The sequence below is a fragment of the Ranitomeya variabilis genome, chromosome 4 (genome assembly GCF_051348905.1).
Source record: "Ranitomeya variabilis isolate aRanVar5 chromosome 4, aRanVar5.hap1, whole genome shotgun sequence".
Taxonomy (NCBI): Eukaryota; Metazoa; Chordata; class Amphibia; order Anura; family Dendrobatidae; genus Ranitomeya; species Ranitomeya variabilis.
Window position 1 is genome coordinate 713385405 of NC_135235.1, and position 25112 is coordinate 713410516.

The 25112-nt window shown below is 46.3% G+C and overlaps 1 protein-coding gene across 1 annotated transcript in view; it reads left to right on the forward strand.

The window, feature by feature from the left end:
• The first annotated feature begins 1714 nt into the window (after positions 1-1714).
• Positions 1715-25112, forward strand: part of LOC143766560 (uncharacterized) — a 92293-nt gene continuing 68895 nt past the window's right edge. Inside the window, exon 1 of the mRNA XM_077254339.1 lies at positions 1715-1900. Within this exon, the coding sequence (XP_077110454.1) occupies positions 1847-1900 (54 nt within the window). The 5' untranslated portion in view covers positions 1715-1846. The remainder of the gene's footprint in view (positions 1901-25112) is intronic.

A 25112-nucleotide genomic window follows, 5' to 3' on the forward strand; every position in this document is an offset into this window, starting at 1 on the left:
ACTTGGAAATTTTTTCATGTTTTCTGTTACACGTCTTGGCAAAACCAATGGTATCGTTCAAAAATACAACTCATCCCACAAAAAAATAAGCCCTCACGTGGCCATATTGATGGAAAAATAAAAAAAAGTTATGGCTCTGGAAAGAAGGGGAGTGAAAAACGAAAAAAGCTCTGGGGGTTAAGTGGTTAAATAATAAGCATCACAAATCAGTAAATAACACGGACATGTTTGTGTCAATATAATCATAACGACCCGCACAACGCAGCAATCAGATTATTTACAGGAATCTGTAAATTATGGGGAAAAACGGCGTACTTGATATTTTTCTCTATTAAACCTATAAAATAATGTAATAAACTAATGCTGAGGCCGTGTTCACATGTTCTTTGTTCTGCAGGAGTCCGCACCAGGTGACGCAGTGACAATCTTCTCTGATTATTGTGTATTTGCTGCGTTTCTTTTATGCGTTTTCCCCCATATTTGATGCGTTTTTGGGCAGATATGAAGCCGCGTTTAACACTTTATTAATAGTACAGAAAAGCTTTGATTCTGCGCTTATAAATGTAACGGCGGTTTTTTCTCTTCATACATTTTTTTTCTTCTTAATAAACCATATTTCCCTCCCCCTTCTCATCCTTAACCCTTTCCCCCCTGTATTTTGCCTCTATCTTTCATCCCTTTATATTTCCCCTTTTTGCTGTTATTTGGTTCCTGTTGGTGTCGATATTACTGGGTATTTATAATCTGTCTATTCCTTTTTCTTTACCCAATTTATGTAAAAAATCCTTAATAAAAACTCCTTTCACAAAGAAGGCGCCTGCTGTTCCCCAAGGACGCGGCTGATCTGTGCGGTTTTGGGGCTTTTTTTTCTCGTCTTCTATGTGGAGCCTAATAAAAACGCAGGTAAAAAAACTGCAGAAACTTTATTAATTGTAGAATCAAAGCTTTTCTGTACTATAAAAAGCATTAAAACCGCGGCTTCACATCTGCACCAAAAGCGCATCAAATGTTAGGAGTTTAGTGCGAATCCTGCAGAAAACAAAAAACACAGTATTTCTGCAACGTGTGAACACGGCCGTACAGACACAACAAAGCCGGATGTCGTATAGTGACGCTACATAAAGATGAGAAAGTTCTGGAGGCTCCGACTGTGAATGAAGGAACAAACAATAATCCCCAGGTCCCACGTGCTGGACCAGAGACCCCTGAATCCACCTCCTGCTCCCCTCTAGTCCCAACTGTCCCGGATACTGCGGACAGTCCGGAATTTGGGTCTACACCCTGCAGTCTTAGGGGTCTGCTGAATTTCCCTCACTACCAGCGCCCCTCTGACAACTCCTCCTGTCAGGGCAGAAAGAAATGGTAAATGTGCGTGGATTGGAGTGTGGACAAAATTTGCTGCTATGTGCGCCGCATGATCTGTGCTTCAAAATTTGGGACATGTGCACAATTACTTGGTGTAACACTGGTGGATGTGGACCCCCTGCACTACGGGCCAGGCTTACCCTGGAGGGGTGTAACTAGGTGTCCACCAGGTCTTCACTACAGCTACTGGTGGAGAGGACAGGCTGGACAGCAGGTAGACACCAGGTACTACTCCAGGGTAGTCCCCAGGACTGGAGCAGCTGATCAGGGGTCAGAGACACAAGTGTGAGGAACAACAGGAACCCCCAACTGGACACAAGCAGAATGAACTGCCTAGGAACTAACAGTCAGCAGAGCGGTGGGTGGAGCTGCCTAATATAGGACCTGCCGGCAGGGGATAGGCTGGGGAACCTAATCTCTGAAGGACACAGCAGGGTTATATTCCTGTAGAGACCGGCCAATCCCCCCTAATGGAAACAACATGCTGAGAAGCCGTGTGGTGACCATAGTGAGTAGGGAGGCGCTGAGAGGGCAGGTGAGGTACCACCGTGACCCCTGGGTAGGAGCCCACTCAGATGTTTCCGCCTCAGAACAAATGTAATATTATCTTCACAGCCAAGTGATAAATCAGTGACACCGGTGGGATAAAAATGCCCATTACCCCCTGAGATGACTTCCCTGGAGGGTACAGTGTCCGAAATGGGGTCACTTTAGGGGGCTGTATGTCTTCACACACCTCGGGGGCTTTGTAATTGGCCCCCACAAGCGAGGACTGCCAAATTACTGCTCCAAAAGCAAAACAGTGACTCTCCCCATTGGAGCCCGGCCGTGTGCTGTCATTTCTGGCCTCAGGTTTGGGAGAAATTTCTGTATAAATTGTGGCTCCATTTTATTCTGTGAAATTGAAAAATTTAGATCTAAAACATTTTAGTGGAAAAAAATAATTTTTCCATGACCCAGAAATATAAAGATCTATGATGTAATGGTGGGAAGAACATTCCCCCCACACCCAGATGGATTCGCTGAGGACAGTGGATCTGTAATGGGGTCACTTTGGGGGAGGGGGGGGGGTCGCTGTTCTGGCAGCCGCACATTATTTCAGGCAAATGTAAAATCCAAAAACCAAACAGTGATTCTTCCTTCTGGAGCCGCGAGATCTCCTGCCACATTCTGGGGGTCGCCTCATTCTCCAGAAATTACCTTATAAATTGTGCAGCGTCCTATAAGATATTCCTGCCCACAGCGCCCCCATCCAGCGAGTGTCTGAGAAAGGTCATTACACTGAAACGTCACCATGTTCACGTGTTATATACTGTCCTCTCCGTACACCTCGTACACACACGGCTCCGCTCCGTACACCTCGTACACACCGGCTCCGCTCCGTACACCTCGTACACACACGGCTCCGCTCCTTACACCTCACACACACTGCTCTGCTCCGTACACCTCGTACACACACGGCTCTGCTCCGTACCTCTCACACCCCCGGCTCCGCTCCTTACACCTCACACACACGGCTCCGCTCCGTACACCTCACACACACGGCTCCGCTCCGTACACCTCACACACACGGCTCTGCTCCGTACACCTCACACACACGGCTCCGCTCCGTACACCTCACACACACACGGCTCTGCTCCGTACACCTCGTACACACACGGCTCTGCTTCGTACCTCTCACACCCCCGGCTCCGCTCCTTACACCTCACACACACGGCTCCGCTCCGTACACCTCACACACACGGCTCCGCTCCGTACACCTCGTACACACACGGCTCCGCTCCGTACACACTCGGCTCTGCTACATCCACACTGTAAACCCCTCCTGACCCCACACATAAACTTCCCCTCATCCAGCACCATGACAACCAGCACAGCAGAGTCCTGCATACACTGAGGCCCCTGATCATGTGACCCCTGACTCCTCCCCTCCTGTGACCTCATCACAGGTCCTGTGCGCACAGTGCAGCCATTCAGCTCCTCTGCTGGAGTTGCCCTTTAAGATCAGGTAACGTTTGGCAGAAGTCTCCTGCAGTAAGTACAATTCCCCCATAAGTGACTGGATCCTGCAGATCTCTGGAGGTGCGGATCTCGGGCCTCGGTCACTTTCTTGTGCCCCACGGTACATTAACCCCAATTACCTTCCTTGTCTGTGATACTTTCTCTCCCCTGAGCCCTCAGTGATATTACAGACGGGAGTTTCCAGAGCGCTGGATTCCGGGCAGTCCTAGTGCTGACTGAGCCGTGCGCCTCCATCTATAGTTCTGTTGTTAGGTGGTGGAGCCGCTCTTTCCTCTGCATTGTTCACAGTGAAATAATCTTCTCCATTTTCAAGATGGACGCGGAGATGACTTCTTGTCGGTTGTGTGGCGCAGGTCTCCTGGCAGTGCACTCCGGGCGCGCTCCGGCCTATCACAGGGGCAGCACCTGCACTTCTGCAAACATCCCCAGCCAATAGCCGGATGTGTCAGAGGCCGCAGACCGTTACACTGCATCCACTGCAGAAGATCTCAGTAGTTTGCTTAGCAGACGAGTGGCCACCTCCCCCGGTGCTAATGGCCACACCTGGACCTGAGTGTTGATATACTTGCTGCTTCCAAGTGCGGGTGATATTTTCTATTTGCACGTCCTTGTTGAGGCCTGGAGCTGCAGCAGTCACCTAGCGTCCTCTTTGGAGTTTGAAGGACGACGATGTTTCTCTCTGCGTCTACTCAAGCTAAGTTTCCCCTTGTTTTGTGTATCCTAGCTGTCTTTAGCAGTAGTGGGGAGTGACTAGCGCTATCCTGTCCATTCCGTTGAAGGACTTATCGCCAGGGTCAGGCAAGGATTAGGTATCCTGCTCGGCGATAGGTGCGGAACCTATGTAGAGACAATAGGGCAGACAGGGTGACGTTAGATCTGTCTAGGGGTCTTTACTCCCCTCCTTACCTACCTTTTGGTTCCCTTTCCCTTATCCCTTTATGTTGCACTTAGCCCTTCCTTCATGTTCCATGACAGAGACTTTTGATATTTAAGGCACCCTCCATTATTGGGAGGTACCTTAGCAACTTGAGTAATCAGTGTGTTTTCTGCTACTTAGTTGTAAGGTCCCTGTACCTGATCCCTGATCCCTCACTGACCTGCCCCCTATTTTACACACTGAATATAATGTCTTTTGAAGAAAAATAATCTCACATTCAGCAGGTAGGTGCCAGTGGCAACTACTGTGCCATAGCACGATCACATCTACAATACTCATTTAAGTTTTTTATTTGGTGATATAAACTTATTAAAAAAAAATAAAAATCTCTCTCAAAATGGCCCCAGCCGCGCCTGTGCAGTGGCATCTATTTGCGATCTTATAGATGTTACTGCACAGGCACCGCCGGTGCCATCTTGGAGGAGTAATTTTTTTTTCCCTCTAACAAAATGGCACGGTCAGCACCTGAGTGGTAACATCCATCAGATCACCATAGATGCTGCTGCACAGGTGCGGCCGGCGCAATTTTGAGATTTTTTTTTCTGAATAAGTTTATATCGTCAAATATAATAATTAAAAGGACATTATAGATGTGAACATGCTATGGCGCAGGCACCGTCGCCCCCACTGGCACCTGCCTGCTGAATCTGAGTTTATTTTTTTTAAAACATATGATATTCAGTATGTAAAATAGGGGGCAGGTCAGCGAGGGATCAGTGACCTGTCAGAAGCCATCAGTATGAATATGTAAGCAGAGCACCACGTAGAGCCCCGCTCTCAGGCCGCCCCGAACCACGAGAATCTCATTAACTGAAAATTGCAAATAAAGATTAAACAACAACCACAAGATGGATTTCATCAACCAAGGTATCAAAGTATTAGTATAATGTCGCCTGTGTGTAGGTTACTATGCACAATCCAGCTGACAGGGTCCCTTTAAATCCTGTTGATCAGAGGGGCCCTGACCATTCAGAAGCTCTTCCCTTATCTCTGGCCAAGTTGGATTACACGTAACTGTAATAAGCAAAGCTGGAAGGCTGTATATCCGAACATGTGTCATGGCGTCCTGAGCGTATTCGTGCATATGTCTGGGACTCCCTGTTAATGTAGCCGGAAAAATAACCATTCCCCCAATGTCCACCACGTTGCCATAATTGGCAATAGCATTTCTTAAATTACTGTATTCATCCACTCTGAATATTTCTTGCTTCAGTCATATGTACAGAAGACGCTCGCTTTCCACCTTGGCATACAGATCTACTATACATTGATGAGAAAGTTGCCTCCATTGTTGTCTGATCATTATTTCGTAGGTGTAGAAGTCCATAACTGATATTTGTTATTGGTTGGTTTATTGGTCGGCCTCGCAGTGTTGGGATCAGTCTGCGTTAGATTATAGTGATCGCCATCTTGGCCATTCCACAATATTATCGGATATTGCAGAGCATTATATGATCTATGTGATAATGTAATATGCTGAATATTTTCACTTCGTCGCTGAATAATTATATCTCGGCTTAGAAAGTCCCGTCCAGCCATTACAATAGCTGCTTCATTAACACCGGGAGAAGTAAATCTCCTTTTGTGTCTTGTCTGCGCTTATTACACCCTGATATTCCGCACTTGGCATTCTTTCTAAGGCTGTTTTATAAAGGTTTACTAACTGATTGTGTTGATGGAAAACTCTTTGCAAATTCAAAACAATGTCTTTTTGTCTCAGGTATAACTTCACAAGGTCGATCAGCTTGTATCTGTTCATCTGCCAAACAGCAAATTTGTAAAAATGTTGGGTCTTGATTTGCTACAGGAAGCATCAGACCTATTTTGTGATATATTTGTCCCTGGACTTTAAAAGTCAACATAAATCCTGCTTCAAGTCCAGCTGTCGTACCAAAGGATGTCATCTGGAAATATGAATTGTGTCTCCTAATAACTTGTAGTAAATGCTTAGACTCCTGAGCTGTTCCCAACATGTATGAAAAAAGTTCGGGAGGTAGAGTTAAAGGTGACAAACTGACTTCATCATTGACCACCACATGCCAGGCGATTTAAAGTTAAACTTCTTTGCTCGACAATGTTCTCATATTACGTCCATTTTGCCTATTATGATTTTCAGATGTGACCTATAGTCCTTAATTGAGTCGTAGTGAAACGCTTCCAAACTTAAGTCAGTCTTCCTACATCATTTTTATGACGGTCATCCTTTTGTTCAGACGTTTCCGCATTCTTTGATTCATCCTGGCTTTATTTTACACTAAATATTGTAAAATAATAAATCTCCTCATATGTTTCCCTTATTATCTCCAGTAATTGTATTATTACACTGGATTTTTATTATGTTACATTTGCTTATCTTTTCATTCAGGTTTCTACAATATCGGATCCTTCATATAAAATCATTTTTCAGAATTACCCATCAAAGATGGATATGGACAGAGACAAGATGGTGGAGAGGATAATATACCTCACCCTAACATAGTAACATAGTTATTAAGATTGAAGGAAGACTTTAAGTCCATCTAGTTCAACCCATAGCCCCTAACCTAACCTGCCCTAACATGTTGATCCAGAGGAAGGCAAAAAAAATAACCCATGTGGCAAAGAGTAAGCTCCACCTTGGGGAAAAATATTCCTTCCCGACTCCACATACGGCAATCAGACTAGTTCCCTGGATCAACGCCCTATCAAGTAATCCAGTGTATATAACCTGTAACATTATACTTTTCAAGAAGGGTATCCAGTCCCCTCTTAAATTTAAGTAATGAATCACTCATTACAACATCATACGGCAGAGAGTTCCATAGTCTCACTGCTCTTACAGGAAAGAATCCGCGTCTGTTATTATGCTTAAACCTTCTTTCCTCCAGACGTAGAGGATTGTTGTGAACTCTATTTTTGGGCTCCCTCTAGTGGTCACAAGCGGTACTGTGTAGTGTTGTCTTTCTGCAGGTTGGCTGCATCAGCTGGTTCGTTATCCTTGGTTGGTTTCCTATTTAACTCACCTGGATACTCAGTTCCTTGCCTGCTACCAATGTATTCAGTGCTCTTCAGATTCCTTGTGACTACCTTGCTCCCAGTCTCTCCAAGACAAGCTAAGTTCTTGTTTGTTCATTTTCTGATTATCAGCGTTCATCATGTTTTTTGTCCAGCTTTCTAAAATGTGATTTCTGTGCTTGCTGGTTGCTCTAGGGGACTGAGTTTCTCCCCCCACACCGTTAGTTGGTGCGGGGGTTCTTGAAATCTCAGTGTGGATATTTTGTAAGGGTTTTTTACTGACCGCATAGATCCTGTTATGATCCTTAGTGGCTGAGGATCACAAATAGACCAGCAAGTGATTAACTTAGGACAAGCTCTAGGGAGATGGTAACTGGACTGATCGCAAATCTGAACCTATCCAACACAACTAGAGGTAGCCGGTGAACGTGCCTAAAAAATTCCTAGACGTCTCGAGCCAGCCTGAGAAACTAGCTACCCCTAAAGAGAAAGAAAGACCTCGCTTGCCTCCAGAGAAATAATCCCCAAAGATATAGAAGCCCCCAACAAATATTAACGGTGAAGTAAGAGGAAGGCTCATACATAGGGATGAAATCAGATTCAGCAAAAGAGGCCCACTAATACTAGAGAGCAGAAAATAGAGCAGGGGTCTATGCGATCAATAAAAAACCCTTACAAAATATCCATCCTGAGATTTCAAGAACCCACACACCAGCTAACGGTATGTGGGGAGAAACTCAGTCCACTAGAGCAACCAGCAAGCGAGGGAATCACATTTTAGCAATCTGGACAAGAAAACATGATAAACACTGATGATCAAAAAATGAGCAAACAAAACTTAGCTTGTCTTGGAGGGACTGGGAGCAAGGTAGTCAGAAGGAATCTGAGTAGCACTGATTACATCGCCAGCCGGCAACAAGTGGAAGTGAAACAGATCTATATAGGAACCTCCCAGAGGATAATGAAACAGCTGATAGCCAGAGACCAGCAGGATAACAAACAAAGCCACCAGGGGGAGCCCAAAGCAAAAGTCACACCATACCACCTGTGACCACAAGAGGGAGCCTGAAAACAGAGTTCACAACAGTACCCCCCCCTTGAGGAGGGGTCACCGAACCCTCATGAAAACCCCCAGGGCGATCAGGATGAGCCACATGGAAGGCACGAACCAAATCGGCCGCATGAACATCAGAGGAGACAACCCAGGAATTATCCTCCTGACCATAGCCCTTCCACTTAACCAAATACTGGAGCCTCCGTCTAGAAATACGAGAATCCAAGATCTTCTCCACCACGTATTCCAATTCTCCCTCAACCAGCACCGGGGAAGGAGGCTCAACCGGAGGAACCACAGGCACCACATACCTCCGCAACAACGACCGATGGAACACATTATGAATAGCAAATGATGCCGGGAGGTCCAGACGAAATGACACAGGTCCAAGGACTTCGAGAATCTTATAAGGACCGATAAACCGAGGCTTGAACTTAGGAGAGGAGACCTTCATAGGAACGAAGCGAGAAGACAACCACCCCAAGTCCCCAACGCGAAGTCGGGGACCCACACAGCGACGGCGGTTGGCAAAGCGCTGAGCCTTCTCTTGTGACAGCTTCAAATTGTCCACCACATGATTCCAAATCTGATGCAACCTATCCACCACAACATCCACTCCAGGACAGTCAGAAGGCTCCACCTGACCCGAGGAAAAACGAGGATGAAACCCTGAATTACAAAAAAAAGGAGAAACCAAAGTAGCAGAACTAGCCCGATTATTAAGGGCAAACTCGGCCAACGGCAAAAAAGTAACCCAGTCGTCCTGATCAGCAGAAACAAAACATCTTAAATAAGTCTCCAAGGTCTGATTAGTTCGCTCGGTTTGGCCATTCGTCTGAGGATGGAAGGCCGACGAAAAAGACAAATCAATGCCCATCTGAGCACAAAAGGTCCGCCAAAATCTAGACACAAACTGGGATCCTCTGTCAGAAACAATGTTCTCAGGAATCCCGTGCAAACGAACCACATTTTGAAAAAACAGTGGAACCAACTCGGAGGAGGAAGGCAACTTAGGCAAGGGCACCAAATGGACCATCTTAGAAAAACGATCACACACCACCCAGATAACAGACATTCTCTGAGAGACAGGGAGATCCGAAATAAAATCCATGGAAATGTGCGTCCAAGGCCTCTTCGGGACAGGCAAAGGTAACAGCAAACCACTGGCACGAGAACAGCAAGGCTTAGCCCGAGCACAAATTCCACAAGATTGCACAAAGGAACGCACATCCTGCGACAAGGAAGGCCACCAAAAAGACCTGGCCACCAAGTCTCTGGTACCAAATATTCCAGGATGGCCCGCCAACACCGAAGAATGAACCTCGGAGATGACTCTGTTGGTCCATCTATCCGGGACAAACAGTCTCTCCGGTGGACAACGGTCAGGTCTATCCGCCTGAAACTCCTGCAGCACTCGTCGCAAATCTGAGGAGATGGCAGACAAAATCACCCCTTCTCTCAGGATACCAACCGGCTCTGAATCTCCAGGAGAGTCAGGCACAAAACTCCTGGAAAGAGCATCAGCCTTCACATTCTTCGAACCAGGCAGGTACGAGACCACGAAATCAAAACGAGAGAAAAACAACGACCAACGAGCCTGTCTGGGATTCAGCCGCTTGGCCGACTCGAGATAAGTCAAATTCTTGTGATCAGTCAAGACCACCACACGATGCTTAGCTCCCTCGAGCCAATGTCGCCACTCCTCAAATGCCCACTTCATAGCCAACAGCTCCCGATTACCGACATCATAATTCTGCTGGGCAGGCGAAAACTTTCTTGAAAAGAAAGCACATGGCTTCATCACAGAGCCATCGGAGCTTCTCTGTCACAAAACAGCCCCCGCTCCAATCTCGGAAGCATCAACCTCAACCTGGAAGGGAAGTGAGACATCTGGCTGACATAAGACCGGAGCCGAAGAAAACCGACGCTTCAGCTCCCTAAAGGCTCCACAGCCGCAGAAGACCAATTAGTAATATCAGAACCTTTCTTGGTCAAATCCGTCAAAGGCTTAACAACACCAGAAAAATTAGCTATGAAGCGACGGTAAAAATTTGCAAAACCCAAGAACTTCTGAAGACTCTTAACAGATGTAGGCTGTGTCCAGTCATGAATAGCCTGAACCTTGACTGGGTCCATCTCAATAGTAGAAGGAGAAAAAATGAAACCCAAAAAAGAAATCTTCTGGACTCCAAAAAGACATTTTGAGCCCTTCACAAATAAAGCATTGGCACGCAGGACCTGAAAGACCATCCTGACCTGCTTAACATGAGACTCCCAATCATCAGAAAAAAACAGAATATCATCCAGATACACAATCATAAATTTATCCAGATATTCACGGAAGATGTCGTGCATAAAGGACTGAAAGACTGAAGGAGCATTAGAAAGTCCAAAAGGCATCACCAAGTACTCAAAATGGCCTTCAGGCGTATTAAATGCAGTTTTCCATTCATCACCCTGCTTTATACGCACAAGGTTATACGCACCATGAAGATCTATCTTGGTGAACCAACTAGACCCCCTAATGCGAGCAAACAAATCAGTTAACAATGGCAAAGGGTACTGAAATTTGACCGTGATTTTATTCAAAAGGCGATAATCAATACAATTTCTCAGGGAACCATCCTTCTTAGCCACAAAAAAGAATCCTGCACCAAGAGGAGATGAGGACAGGTGAATATGTCCCTTCTCCAAAGACTCCTTTATATAACTCCGCATGGCAGCGTGCTCCGGCACTGATAAATTGAAAAGTCGTCCCATAGGAAACTTACTACCAGGAATCAAATTTATAGCACAATCACAATCCCTATGAGGAGGTAGAGAATTGAGTTTGGGCTCCTCAAATACATCCTGGTAGTCTGACAAAAACGCAGGGACTTCAGAAGGAGTGGACGAAGCAATTGACACCACAGGAGCGTCACAATGAATTCCCTGACAACCCCAACTTGACACAGACATTGCTTTCCAATCCAGGACTGGATTATGAGTCTGCAACCATGGTAGACCCAACACGACAACATCATGCAAATTATGCAGTACAAGAAAGCGAATCACCTCCTGATGAACAGGAGTCATGCACATGGTCACTTGTGTCCAGTACTGAGTGTTATGACCCCAGTGGACAGGGTCTCAGAGGTACGTGTAAGTCTGCGAGATACAAAAATCCAGCTCATAGGGCAGTGGTAACTGGGTTGACCAAATATCTACTCCTAACGCCAACACTAGAAGTAGCCGGGGATCATGCCTACGGTGATCGCTAGATGACTCGCGCCAGCCGGAGAATCTAACTACCCCTAGGAGAAGAAAACAAAGACCTCTCTTGCCTCCAGAGAAAGGGACCCCAAAGCTAGATACAAGCCCCCCACAAATAATAACGGTGAGGTAAGAGGAAATGACAAACACAGAAATGAACCAGGTTCAGCAAAGAGAGGCCAGCTTACTAATAGCAGAATAAAGCAAGATAACTTATTTGGTCAACAAAAACCCTATAAAAATCCACGCTGGAGATTCAAGAACCCCCGAACCGTCTAACGGTCCGGGGGGAGAACACCAGCCCCCTAGAGCTTCCAGCAAAGGTCAGGATACAGATTGGAACAAGCTGGACAAAAATACAAAACAAAACAAAAGCAAAAAGCAAGGAAGAGACTTAGCTTTAAGAAGCAGGAACCAGGATCAGTACACAAGAGCACAACAGATTAGCTCTGATTTCAACGATGCCAGGCATTGAACTGAAGGTCCAGAGAGCTTATATAGCAACGCCCCTGAACTAACAGCCCAGGTGAGCATATAGGAGAAGACAGAAGCTCCAGAGTCAAATCACTAATGACCACTAGAGGGAGCAAAACGCAAATTCACAACAGTACCCCCCCCTTAGTGAGGGGTCACCGAACCCTCACCACGACCACCAGGGCGATCAGGATGAGCGGCGTGAAAGGCACGAACCAAATCGGCCGCATGAACATCAGAGGCGACCACCCAGGAATTATCTTCCTGACCATAGCCCTTCCACTTGACCAGGTACTGAAGCCTCCGCCTGGAGAGACGAGAATCCAAGATCTTCTCCACCACGTACTCCAACTCGCCCCCAACCAACACCGGAGCAGGAGGCTCAGCAGAAGGAACCACAGGCACAACGTACCGCCGCAACAAGGACCTATGAAACACGTTGTGGATAGCAAACGACACAGGAAGATCCAGACGAAAGGATACAGGATTAAGGATTTCCAATATCTTGTAAGGACCAATAAAACGAGGTTTAAATTTGGGAGAGGAAACCTTCATAGGAACAAAGCGGGAAGAAAGCCACACCAAATCCCCAACACGTAGTCGGGGACCCACACCGCGGCGGCAGTTGGCAAAGCGCTGAGCCCTCTCCTGTGACAACTTCAAGTTGTCCACCACAAGATTCCAGATCCGCTGCAACCTATCCACCACAGAATCCACCCCAGGACAGTCAGAAGGTTCCACATGACCCGAAGAAAAACGAGGGTGGAAACCAGAGTTGCAGAAAAACGGCGAAACCAAAGTGGCGGAACTAGCCCGATTATTAAGGGCAAACTCAGCCAACGGCAAGAAGGTCACCCAATTGTCCTGATCAGCAGAGACAAAACACCTCAAATAAGCCTCCAAAGTCTGATTAGTTCGCTCCGTCTGTCCATTAGTCTGAGGATGGAAAGCAGACGAAAACGACAAATCAATGCCCATCCTACTACAAAAGGATCGCCAGAATCTGGAAACGAACTGGGATCCTCTGTCTGACACAATATTCTCAGGGATGCCGTGCAAACGAACCACGTTCTGGAAAAACACAGGAACCAGATCGGAAGAGGAAGGCAGCTTAGGCAAAGGAACCAAATGGACCATCTTGGAGAAGCGATCACATATCACCCAGATAACAGACATGCCTTGAGACACCGGAAGATCAGAAATGAAATCCATGGAGATATGTGTCCAAGGTCTCTTAGGGACAGGCAAGGGCAAGAGCAACCCGCTGGCACGAGAACAGCAAGGCTTAGCTCGAGCACAAGTCCCACAGGACTGTACAAATGACCGCACATCCCTTGACAAGGAAGGCCACCAAAAGGATCTGGCCACCAGATCTCTGGTGCCAAAAATTCCTGGGTGACCTGCCAACACCGAGGAATGAACCTCGGAAATGACTCTGCTGGTCCACTTATCAGGCACAAACAGTCGGTCAGTGTTATGACCCCAATGGCGAGGGTCTCAGAGGAACGTGGAAGTCTGCAGAATACAAAAATCCAGCTCATAGGGCAGTGGCAACTGGGTTGACCATATATCTACTCCTAACGCCAACACTAGAAGTAGCCGGGGATCATTCCTACGTTGATTCTAGATGACACGCGCCAGCCGGAGAATCTAGCTACCCCTAGTAGAGGAAAACAAAGACCTTTCTTGCCTCCAGAGAAGGGGACCCCAAAGCTGGATAGAAGCCCCCCACAAATAATGACGGTGAGGTAAGAGGAAATGACAAACACAGAAATGAATCAGGTTTAGCACAGAGAGGCCCGCTTACTGATAGCAGAATAAAGAAAGGTAACTTATATGGTCAACAAAAACCCTATCAAAATCCACACTGGAAATTCAAGAACCCCCGAACCGTCTAACGGTCCGGGGGGAGAACACCAGCCCCCTAGAGCTTCCAGCAAAAGGTCAGGATATAGATTTGGAACAAGCTGGACAAAAATACAAAACCAAAACAAATAGCAAAAAGCAAAAGGCAGACTTAGCTGATATAACTGGAACCAGGATCAGTAGACAAGAGCACAGCAGACTAGCTCTGATAACTACGTTGCCAGGCATTGAACTGAAGGTCCAGGGAGCTTATATAGCAACACCCCTAACTAACGACCCAGGTGCGGATAAAAGGAATGACAGAAAAACCAGAGTCAAAAAACTAGTAACCACTAGAGGGAGCAAAAAGCAAATTCACAACAGGTCAGGTGGACAAGAATCAGGCCTATCAGCCTGAAATCTCTGCAACACACGTCGCAGATCTGGAGAAATAGCTGACAAGATAACTCCATCCTTAAGAATACCAACAGGTTCAGCGACTCCAGGAGCATCAGGCACAAGGCTCCTGGAAAGAGCATCGGCCTTCACATTCTTTGAACCTGGTAAATACGAGACAACGAAGTCAAAACGGGAGAAAAACAATGACCAGCGGGCCTGTCTAGGATTCAGGCGTTTAGCAGACTCGAGATACATCAGATTTTTGTGATCAGTCAAGACCACCACACGATGCTTAGCACCCTCGAGCCAATGACGCCACTCCTCAAATGCCCATTTCATGGCCAACAACTCCCGATTGCCCACATCATAATTTCGCTCAGCAGGCGAAAGCTTCCTAGAGAAAAAGGCGCAAGGTCTCATAACAGAGCAACCAGGGCCTCTCTGCGACAAAACGGCCCCTGCTCCAATCTCTGAAGCATCCACCTCAACCTGAAAGGGAAGCGAGACATCAGGCTGGCACAAAACAGGCGCCGAAGTAAACCGACGTTTCAACTCCTGGAAAGCCTCCACGGCAGCAGGAGCCCAATTAGCCACATCGGAGCCCTTCTTGGTCATATCCGTCAAAGGTTTCACAATGCTAGAAAAATTAGCGATAAAACGACGGTAGAAGTTAGCGAAACCTAAGAACTTCTGAAGACTCTTAACTGACGAGGGCTGAGTCCAATCAAGAATAGCTCGGACCTTGACTGGGTCCATCTCCACAGCAGAAGGGGAAAAAATGAACCCCAAAAAGGGAACCTTCTGTACACCAAAAAGACACTTTGAGCCCTTGACAAACAAAGAATTTTCACGCAAAATTTTAAAGACCATCCTGACCTGCTCCACATGCGAGTCCCAATTATCAGAAAAAAACAGAATATCATCCAGATAAATGATCAAAAATTTATCCAGATACTTCCGAAAAATGTCATGCATAAAGGACTGAAAAACTGAAGGGGCATTAGAGAGCCCAAAAGGCATCACCAAGTACTCAAAATGACCTTCGGGCGTATTGAATGCGGTTTTCCATTCATCACCTTGCTTAATGCGCACAAGGTTATACGCACCACGAAGGTCTATCTTGGTGAACCACTTGGCACCTTTAATCCGGGCAAACAAGTCAGACAACAGCGGCAAAGGATACTGAAATTTGACAGTGATCTTATTTAAAAGCCGATAGTCAATACAAGGCCTCAAAGATCCGTCCTTTTTAGCCACAAAAAAGAATCCCGCACCAAGAGGGGAAGAAGACGGACGGATGTATCCTTTCTCCAGAGACTCCTTGATATATGAACGCATAGCGGTATGTTCAGGTACCGACAGATTAAACAGTCTTCCCTTAGGAAATTTACTGCCTGGAATCAAATCTATTGCACAGTCACATTCCCTATGAGGAGGCAATGCACTGGACCTGGACTCGCTAAAGACATCCTGATAATCAGACAAATACTCCGGAACTTCCGAAGGCGTAGAAGAAGCAATAGACACAGGCAAGGAATCCTCATGAATACCACGACAGCCCCAACTTGACACTGACATAGCCTTCCAGTCCAGGACTGGATTATGGGTCTGTAACCATGGCAGCCCCAAAACAACCACATCATGCATATAGGAGAAGACAGAAGCTCCAGAGTCAAATCACTAATGACCACTAGAGGGAGCAAAACGCAAATTCACAACAACTGAGGTTTATTCGTAGCCAATGGTGTAGCATCAATTCCCCTTAGTGGAATAGGGAATTTTAAAGGCTCCAAATCAAAACCACAGCGCCTGGCAAATGACCAATCCATCAGACTCAGGGCAGCACCTGAATCTGCAAAAGCATTAACCGGATAAGATGACAGGGAACAAATCAGGGTAACAGACAAAATGAACTTAGGCTGTAAAGTGCCAATGGTGACAGATTTATCAACCTTTGTTTTGCGCTTAGAGCATGCTGAGATAACATGAGCTGAGTCACCACAGTAAAAGCACAACCCATTTTGCCGTCTATAATTTTGCCGTTCACTTCTGGTCAGAATTTTATCACATTGCATAGATTCAGGTGTCTGTTCAGAAGACACCTCCAAATGGTGCACAGGTTTGCGCTCCCGCAAACGCCGATCAATCTGAATGGCCAGAGTCATTGACTCATTCATACCTGCAGGCGTAGGGAACCCCACCATGACATTCTTAATGGCTTCAGAAAGACCTTCTCTGAAATTTGCAGCCAGGGCACACTCATTCCACTGAGTAAGCACCGACCATTTCCGAAATTTCTGGCAGTACACCTCTGCTTCATCTTGCCCCTGCGAGAGGGCCAATAACGCTTTTTCAGCCTGGTTCTCAAGATTAGGTTCCTCATAGAGCAATCCAAGGGCCAGAAAAAACGCATCCACACTGAGCAATGCAGGATCCCCTGGCGCCAATGCGAAAGCCCAATCTTGAGGGTCACCCCGCAAAAAAGAAATGATAATTTTAACTTGCTGAACGGAACCACCAGAGGAACGAGATTTCAAAGAAAGAAACAACTTACAATTGTTCTTAAAATTCAGGAACCTAGATCTATCTCCAGAAAACAACTCCGGAATAGGTATTCTAGGCTCTGACATAGGACAACAAAATCCTGAATACTTTGAACCCTAGCAGCAAGATGATCCAGACTGGAAGCCAAGCTCTGGACATCCATGTCAGCAGCTGAACTCAGAGCCACACCAAGATTAAGAGGAGGAGAGAAGCTAGCCACACAGCAGCTAGACACACGGCAGCAAAAAAAAAAAAAAAATTCTCAAGGCTTCTTTTCTCCTGCTTCTGCCATGCAATTAACACTTTGTTGGCCGGCTGTACTGTTATGATCCTTAGTGGCTGAGGATCACAAATAGACCAGCAAGTGATTAACTTAGGACAAGCTCTAGGGAGATGGTAACTGGACTGATCGCAAATCTGAACCTATCCAACACAACTAGAGGTAGCCGGTGAACGTGCCTAAAAAATTCCTAGACGTCTCGAGCCAGCCTGAGAAACTAGCTACCCCTAAAGAGAAAGAAAGACCTCGCTTGCCTCCAGAGAAATAATCCCCAAAGATATAGAAGCCCCCAACAAATATTAACGGTGAAGTAAGAGGAAGGCACATACATAGGGATGAAATCAGATTCAGCAAAAGAGGCCCACTAATACTAGAGAGCAGAAAATAGAGCAGGGGTCTATGCGATCAATAAAAAACCCTTACAAAATATCCATCCTGAGATTTCAAGAACCCACACACCAGCTAACGGTGTGTGGGGAGAAACTCAGTCCACTAGAGCAACCAGCAAGCGAGGGAATCACATTTTAGCAAGCTGGACAAGAAAACATGATAAACACTGATGATCAAAAAATGAGCAAACAAAACTTAGCTTGTCTTGGAGGGACTGGGAGCAAGGTAGTCAGAAGGAATCTGAGTAGCACTGATTACATCGCCAGCCGGCAACAAGTGGAAGTGAAACAGAGCTACAGTGCCTACAAGTAGTATTCAACCCCCTGCAGATTTAGCAGGTTTACACATTTGGAATTAACTTGGCATTGTGACATTTGGACTGTAGATCAGCCTGGAAGTGTGAAATGCACTGGCGCAAAAAAGAATGTTATTTCTTTGTTTATTTTTTTTTTTAAATTGGGAAAAGTTTTTTCAGAGGGTCATTTATTATTCAACCCCTCAACCCACCAGAATTCTGTTTGGTTCCCCTAAAGTATTAAGAAGTAGTTCAGGCACAAAGAACAATGAGCTTCACATGTTTGGATTAATTATCTCTTTTTCCAGCCTTTTCAGACTATTTAAGACCCTCCCCAAACTTGTGAACAGCACTCAAACATGGTCAACATGGGAAAGACAAAGGAGCATTCCAAGGCCATCAGAGACAAGATCGTGGAGGGTCACAAGGCTGGCAAGGGGTACAAAACCCTTTCCAAGGAGTTGGGCCTACCTGTCTCCACTGTTGGGAGCATCATCCGGAAGTGGAAGGCTTATGGAACTACTGTTAGCCTTCCACGGCCTGGACAGCCTTTGAAAGTTTCCTCCCGTGCCGAGGCCAGGCTTGTCCGAAGAGTCAAGGCTAACCCAAGGACAACAAGGAAGGAGCTCCAGGAAGATCTCATGGCAGTGGGGACATTGGTTTCAGTCAATACCATAAGTAACGTACTCCACTGCAATGGTCTCCGTTCCAGACGAGCCCGTAAGGTACCTTTACTTTCAAAGCGTCATGTCAAGGCTCGTCTACAGTTTGCTCATGATCACTTGGAGGACTCTGAGACTGACTGGTTCAAGGTTCTCTGGTCTGATGAGACCAAGATCGAGATCTTTGGTGCCAACCACACACGTGACGTTTGGAGACTGGATGGCACTGCATACGACCCCAAGAATACCATCCCTACAGTCAAGCATGGTGGTGGCAGCATCATGCTGTGGGGCTGTTTCTCAGCCAAGGGGCCTGGCCATCTGGTCCGCATCCATGGGAAGATGGATAGCACGGCCTACCTGGAGATTTTGGCCAAGAACCTCCACTCCTCCATCAAGGATCTTAAGATGGGTCGTCATTTCATCTTCCAACAAGACAACGACCCAAAGCACACAGCCAAGAAAACCAAGGCCTGGTTCAAGAGGCAAAAAATCAAGGTGTTGCAGTGGCCTAGTCAGTCTCCTGACCTTAACCCAATTGAAAACTTGTAGAAGGAGCTCAAGATTAAAGTCCACATGAGACACCCAAAGAACCTAGATAACTTGGAGAAGATCTGCATGGAGGAGTGGGCCAAGATAACTCCAGAGACCTGTGCCGGCCTTATCAGGTCTTATAAAAGACGATTATTAGCTGTAATTGCAAACAAAGGTTATTGCACAAAATATTAAACCTAGGGGTTGAATAATAATTGACCCACACTTTTATGTTTAAAATTTATAAAAATTTAACTGAGCAACAAAACTTTTTGGTTTGTAAGATTTATGCATCTGTTAATAAATCCTGCTCTTGTTTGAAGTTTGAAGGCTCTAACTTATTTGCATCTTATTAAACCTGCTAAATCTGCAGGGGGTTGAATACTACTTGTAGGCACTGTATATAGGAACCTCCCAGAGGATAATGAAACAGCTGATAGCCAGAGACCAGCAGGATAGCAAACAAAGCCACCAGGGGGAGCCCAAAGCAAAAGTCACACCATACCACCTGTGACCACAAGAGGGAGCCTGAAAACAGAGTTCACAACAAGATCCCTGTTCTATTTTCTGCTATCTAGTATTAGTGGGCCTCATTTGCTGAATCTGCTTTCACCCCTGTGTATGTGCCTTCCTCTTACCTAACCGTTATTATCTGTTGGGGGCTTCTATATCTTTGGGGATTATTTCTCTGGAGGCAAGAGAGGTCTTTCTTTCTCTCTAGGGGTAGTTAGTTCCTCAGGCTGGCTCGAGACGTCTAGGAATTTTAGGCACGTTCACCGGCTACCTCTAGTGTGTTTGGATAGGTTCAGATTTGCGGTCAGTCCAGTTTTCCACCTCCCTAGAGCTTGTCCTTTGTTAGTTTCCTTGCTGGAGTAATTTGTGATCCTCAACCACTAAGGATCATAACAGAGGATGCCCCTTGTCCCTGTATCTGGTCTACGAGTAAAAAAATCATTAGAAAGGTCTCTGCACTGTCTCTGTTGTGAATTCCGTTCTCGGGCTCCCTCCTGTGGTCGTGAATGGTACTTTAGTGAGTCCTGTCCTTGGACACCCTCTGGTGGCTTTGAGTGGAACTGCTGATCTTTGAGGTTGGCTTTCTCAGCTGCCCTCACTTTTTGTTTCTGCTGGCTTTCCTATTTAACTCTGCTCAGGTCGTTAGTTCATGCCAGCTGTCAATGTCTCAGTACTGGTTCAGATCTCTCTTGGATTTCTCAGATGACTTGTCTACTCCAGCAGAAGCTAAGTCGCTGCTAGTTCATTTGTTGTCCATTTGTTTTTGAGTATATTCTCAGTACATGCTATGTTTCTAGTCCAGCTTGCTATTATGATTAGTGTTGAGCATTCCGATACCGCAAGTATCGGGTATCGGCCGATACTTGCGGGTATCGGAATTCCGATACCGAGATCCGATACTTTTGTGGTATCGGGTATCGGTATCGAAACAACATTAATGTGTAAAAGAAAGAATTAAAATAAAAAATATTGCTATACTCACCTCTCCGACGCAGCCTGGACCTCACCGAGGGAACCGGCAGCGTTGTTTGCTTAAAATGCGCGCTTTTACTTCCTTCTGTGACGTCACGGCTTGTGATTGGTCGCGCGCCGCCCATGTGGCCGAGACGCGACCAATCACAGCAAGCCGTGACGTAATTTTCAGGTCCTCAATGCCTAATTCTAGGCATTCATGATTTTAAAATTACGTTCCGGCTTGTGATTGGTCGCGTCGCGGTCACATGGGCGATGCGACCAATCACAAGCCGTGACGTCACGGGAGGCAGGAGATGCGCGCATTTTTAAAATTACGTCACGGCTTGTGATTGGTTGCGTGCCGCCCATGTGACCGCGAAGCGACCAATCACAGCAAGCCGTGACGTAATTTCAGGTCCTGATGCCTATTTCTGCATTCAGGACCTGAAATTACGTCACGGCTTGCTGTGATTGGTCGGGTCGCGGTCACATGGGCGGCACGCAACCAATCACAAGCCGTGACGTAATTTTAAAAATGCGCGCGTCTCCTGCCTCCCGTGACGTCACGGCTTGTGATTGGTCGCGTCGCCCATGTGACCGCGATGCGACCAATCACAAGCCGGAACGTAATTTTAAAATCATGAATGCCTAGAATTAGGCATTGAGGACCTGAAAATTACGTCACGGCTTGCTGTGATTGGTCGCGTCGCGGCCACATGGGCGGCACGCGACCAATCACAAGCCGTGACGTCACGGAAGGAAGTAAAAGCGCGCATTTTAAGCAAACAACGCTGCCAGTTCCCTCGGTGAGGTCCAGGCTGCGTCGGAGAGGTGAGTATAGCAATATTTTTTATTTTAATTCTTTATTTTACACATTAATATGGATCCCAGGGCCTGAAGGAGAGTTGCCTCTCCTTCAGACCCTGGGAACCATCAGGGATACCGTCCGATACTTGAGTCCCATTGATTTGTATTGGTATCGGGTATCGGTATCGGATTAGATCCGATACTTTGCCGGTATCGGCCGATACTTTCCGATACCGATACTTTCAAGTATCAGACGGTATCGCTCAACAGTCAACACTAATTATGATATTTCCTTGCTAGCTGGAAGCTCTGGGGGTGCAGAGTTGCACCTCCACACCGTGAGTGGTTGTGGAGGTCTTTTTGCACACTCTGCGTGGTTTTTGTAGTTTTTAATACTGACCGCACAGTTCCCTTTCCTATCTTCTGTCTATCTAGAGAAGATTCGGCCTCCTTTGCTAAAATCTGTTTTCATTCCTGTGTTTGTCACTTCCCTCTTAACTCTCAGTCAATATTTGTGAGGGGCTACCTTTCCTTTGGGGAATTTCTCTGAGGCAAGGTAGGCTTCTTTTTCTATCTTTAGGGGTAGTTAGCTCTTAGGCTGTGAAGATTCGTGTAGGGAGAGTTAGGAACGCTCCACGGCTATTTCTAGTGTGTGTGATAGGATTAGGGATTGCGGTCAGTAGAGTTACCACCTCCTCAGAGCTTGTCTCAGGTTTTCGTTTTAACCATCAGGTCATTCTGGGTGCTCCTAACCACCAGGTCCATAAAAGTACAGCTGGCCACAAAGTGTTAATGCATCTCAAAAGAGGGATAAGAGAAGTTCTGAGTCAATTTTTTTTTCTTTGCAGCTTGTTTTGTCTTTCTTTTCCCCTTAACCTCTGGGTGGTTCAGGACTCAGGTGTAGATATGGATATTCAAGGTTTGTCCTCTTGTGTGGATCAACTCACTGCAAGGGTACAAAGTATTCAAGATTATGTAGTTCAGAATCCGATGTTAGAGCCTAGAATTCCAATTCCTGCTTTATTTTCTTGGGATAGATCTAAATTTTTGAATTTCAAAAATAATTGCAGACTGTTTTTTGCTCTGAAACCCCGCTCCTCTGGTGACCCCATTCAGCAAGTAAAGATTATTATTTCTTTGTTGCGTGGCGACCCGCAAGACTGGGCATTCTCCTTTGAGCCAGGAAATCCTGCATTGCTTAATGTAGATGCATTTTTTCAAGTGCTCGGATTGCTTTATGACGAACCAAATTCTGTGGATCAGGCAGAAAAGACCTTGCTGGCTCTATGTCAGGGTCAGGATGAAGCAGAAGTATATTGCCAGAAGTTTAGAAAGTGGTCTGTGCTTACACAATGGAATGAGTATGCCCTGGCAGCAATTTTCAGAAAGGGTCTTTCTGAAGCCCTTAAAGATGTTATGGTGGGGTTCCCCACGCCTGCTGGTCTGAATGAATCAATGTCTTTGGCCATTCAGATTGATCGGCGTTTGCGCGAGCGCAAAGTTGTGCACCATTTGGCGGTGTCCTCTGAGCGGAGGCCTGAGCCTATGCAATGTGATAGGACTTTGACCAGAGCTGAACGGCAAGAACACAGACGTCAGAATGGGCTGTGTTTTTACTGTGGTGACTCCACTCATGCTATTTCTGATTGTCCTAAGCGCACTAAGAGGTTCGCTAGGTCTGTCACCATTAGTACTGTACAGCCTAAATTTCTATTGTCTGTTACTCTGATTTGCTCATTGTCGTCCTACTCTGTTATTGCATTTGTGGATTCGGGCGCTGCCCTGAACTTGATGGACTTGGAGTTTGCCATTTGCTGTGGTTTTTCTTTGGAGCCTTTGCAGAGTCCTATTCCCTTAAGGGGGATTGATGCTACGCCATTGGCCAAGAATAAACCTCAGTACTGAACTCAGCTGACCATGTGCTTGGCTCCCGCACATCAGGAAAATATGCGCTTTTTGGTGTTGCATAATTTGCATGATGTTGTCGGCTTGGGTTTGCCATGGTTACAGGTTCATAATCCAGTACTGGATTGGAAAGTAATGTCTGTGTCTAGTTGGGGTTGTCAAGGGATACATAGTGATGTTCCTTTGATGTCAATTTCTTCTTCCACTCCTTCTGAAGTCCCTGAGTTTTTGTCGGATTACCAGGATGTATTTGATGAGCCCAAGTCCAGTGCCCTACCTCCTCATAGGGACTGTGATTGCGCAATTAATTTGATTCCTGGTAGTAAGTTCCCTAAGGGCCGACTTTTCAATTTGTCTGTGCCAGAACATGCCGCTATGTGGAGTTATGTAAAGGAGTCCTTGGAGAAAGGGCATATTCGCCCGTCTTCGTCACCGTTGGGAGCAGGGTTCTTTTTTGTGGCCAAGAAGGATGGCTCTCTGAGACCCTGTATAGATTAACGCCTTCTCAATAAGATCACGGTCAAATTTCAGTACCCTTTGCCTCTGCTGTCTGATTTGTTTGCTCGGATCAAGGGGGCTAGTTGGTTTACCAAGATTGACCTTAGAGGGGCGTATAATCTTGTGCGTATTAAACAGGGCGATGAATGGAAAACAGCATTTAATACGCCCGAGGGCCATTTTGAGTACCTGGTGATGCCATTCGGGCTTTCTAATGCTCCATCTGTGTTTCAGTCCTTTATGCACGACATCTTCCGAAAGTATCTGGATAAATTCATGATTGTATATTTGGATGATATTTTGGTCTTTTCGGATGATTGGGAGTCTCATGTGAAGCAGGTCAGGATGGTATTCCAGGTCCTTCGTGCTAATGCGTTGTTTGTGAAGGGGTCTAAATGCCTCTTTGGAGTTCAGAAGGTTTCCTTTTTGGGCTTCATTTTTTTCCCCTTCTACTATCGAGATGGACCCTGTTAAAGTTCAGGCCATTTATGATTGGACTCAACCTACATCTGTGAAGAGTCTTCAGAAGTTTTGTGGTGAATTGGTCCCCTGCGGCCGTTGAGGCTTTTCAGGAGCTTAAACATCGTTTTACTTCGGCCCCTGTGTTGCGTCAGCCAGATGTTTCGCTCCCTTTTCAGGTCGAGGTTGATGCTTCTGAGATTGGGACAGGGGCTGTTTTTTCTCAGAGAAGTTCTGATGGCTCTTTGATGAAACCATGTGCTTTCTTTTCTAGAAAGTTTTCGCCTGCTGAGCGTAATTATGATGTCGGCAATCGGGAGTTTTTGGCTATGAAGTGGGCATTCGAGGAGTGGCGACATTGGCTTGAGGGAGCCAAACATCGCGTGGTGGTCTTGACTGATCACAAGAATCTGACTTACCTCGAGTCTGCCAAGCGGTTGAATCCTAGACAGGCTCGATGGTCGCTGTTTTTCTCCCGTTTCGATTTTGTGGTCTTGTACCTTCTGGGATCTAAGAATGTGAAGGCTGATGCCCTTCCTAGGAGTTTTTTGTCTGATTCTCTGGGAGTCCTTGAGCCGGCTGGTATTCTCAAGGAGGGGGTGATTCTGTCTGCCATCTCCCCTGATTTGCGGTGGGTGCTGCAGGAGTTTCAGGCTGATAGACCTGACCGCTGTCCAGTGGAGAAACTGTTTGTCCCTGATAGATGGACTAGTAAAGTTATTTCTGAGGTTCATTGTTCAGTATTGGCTGGTCATCCTGGGATTTTTGGTACCAGAGATTTGGTTGCTAGGTCCTTTTGGTGGCCTTCCTTGTCACGGGATGTGCGTTCTTTTGTGCAGTCCTGTGGGACTTGTGCTCGGGCCAAGCCTTGCTGTTCTCGTGCCAGTGGGTTGCTTTTGCCTTTGCCTGTCCCGAAGAGGCCCTGGACG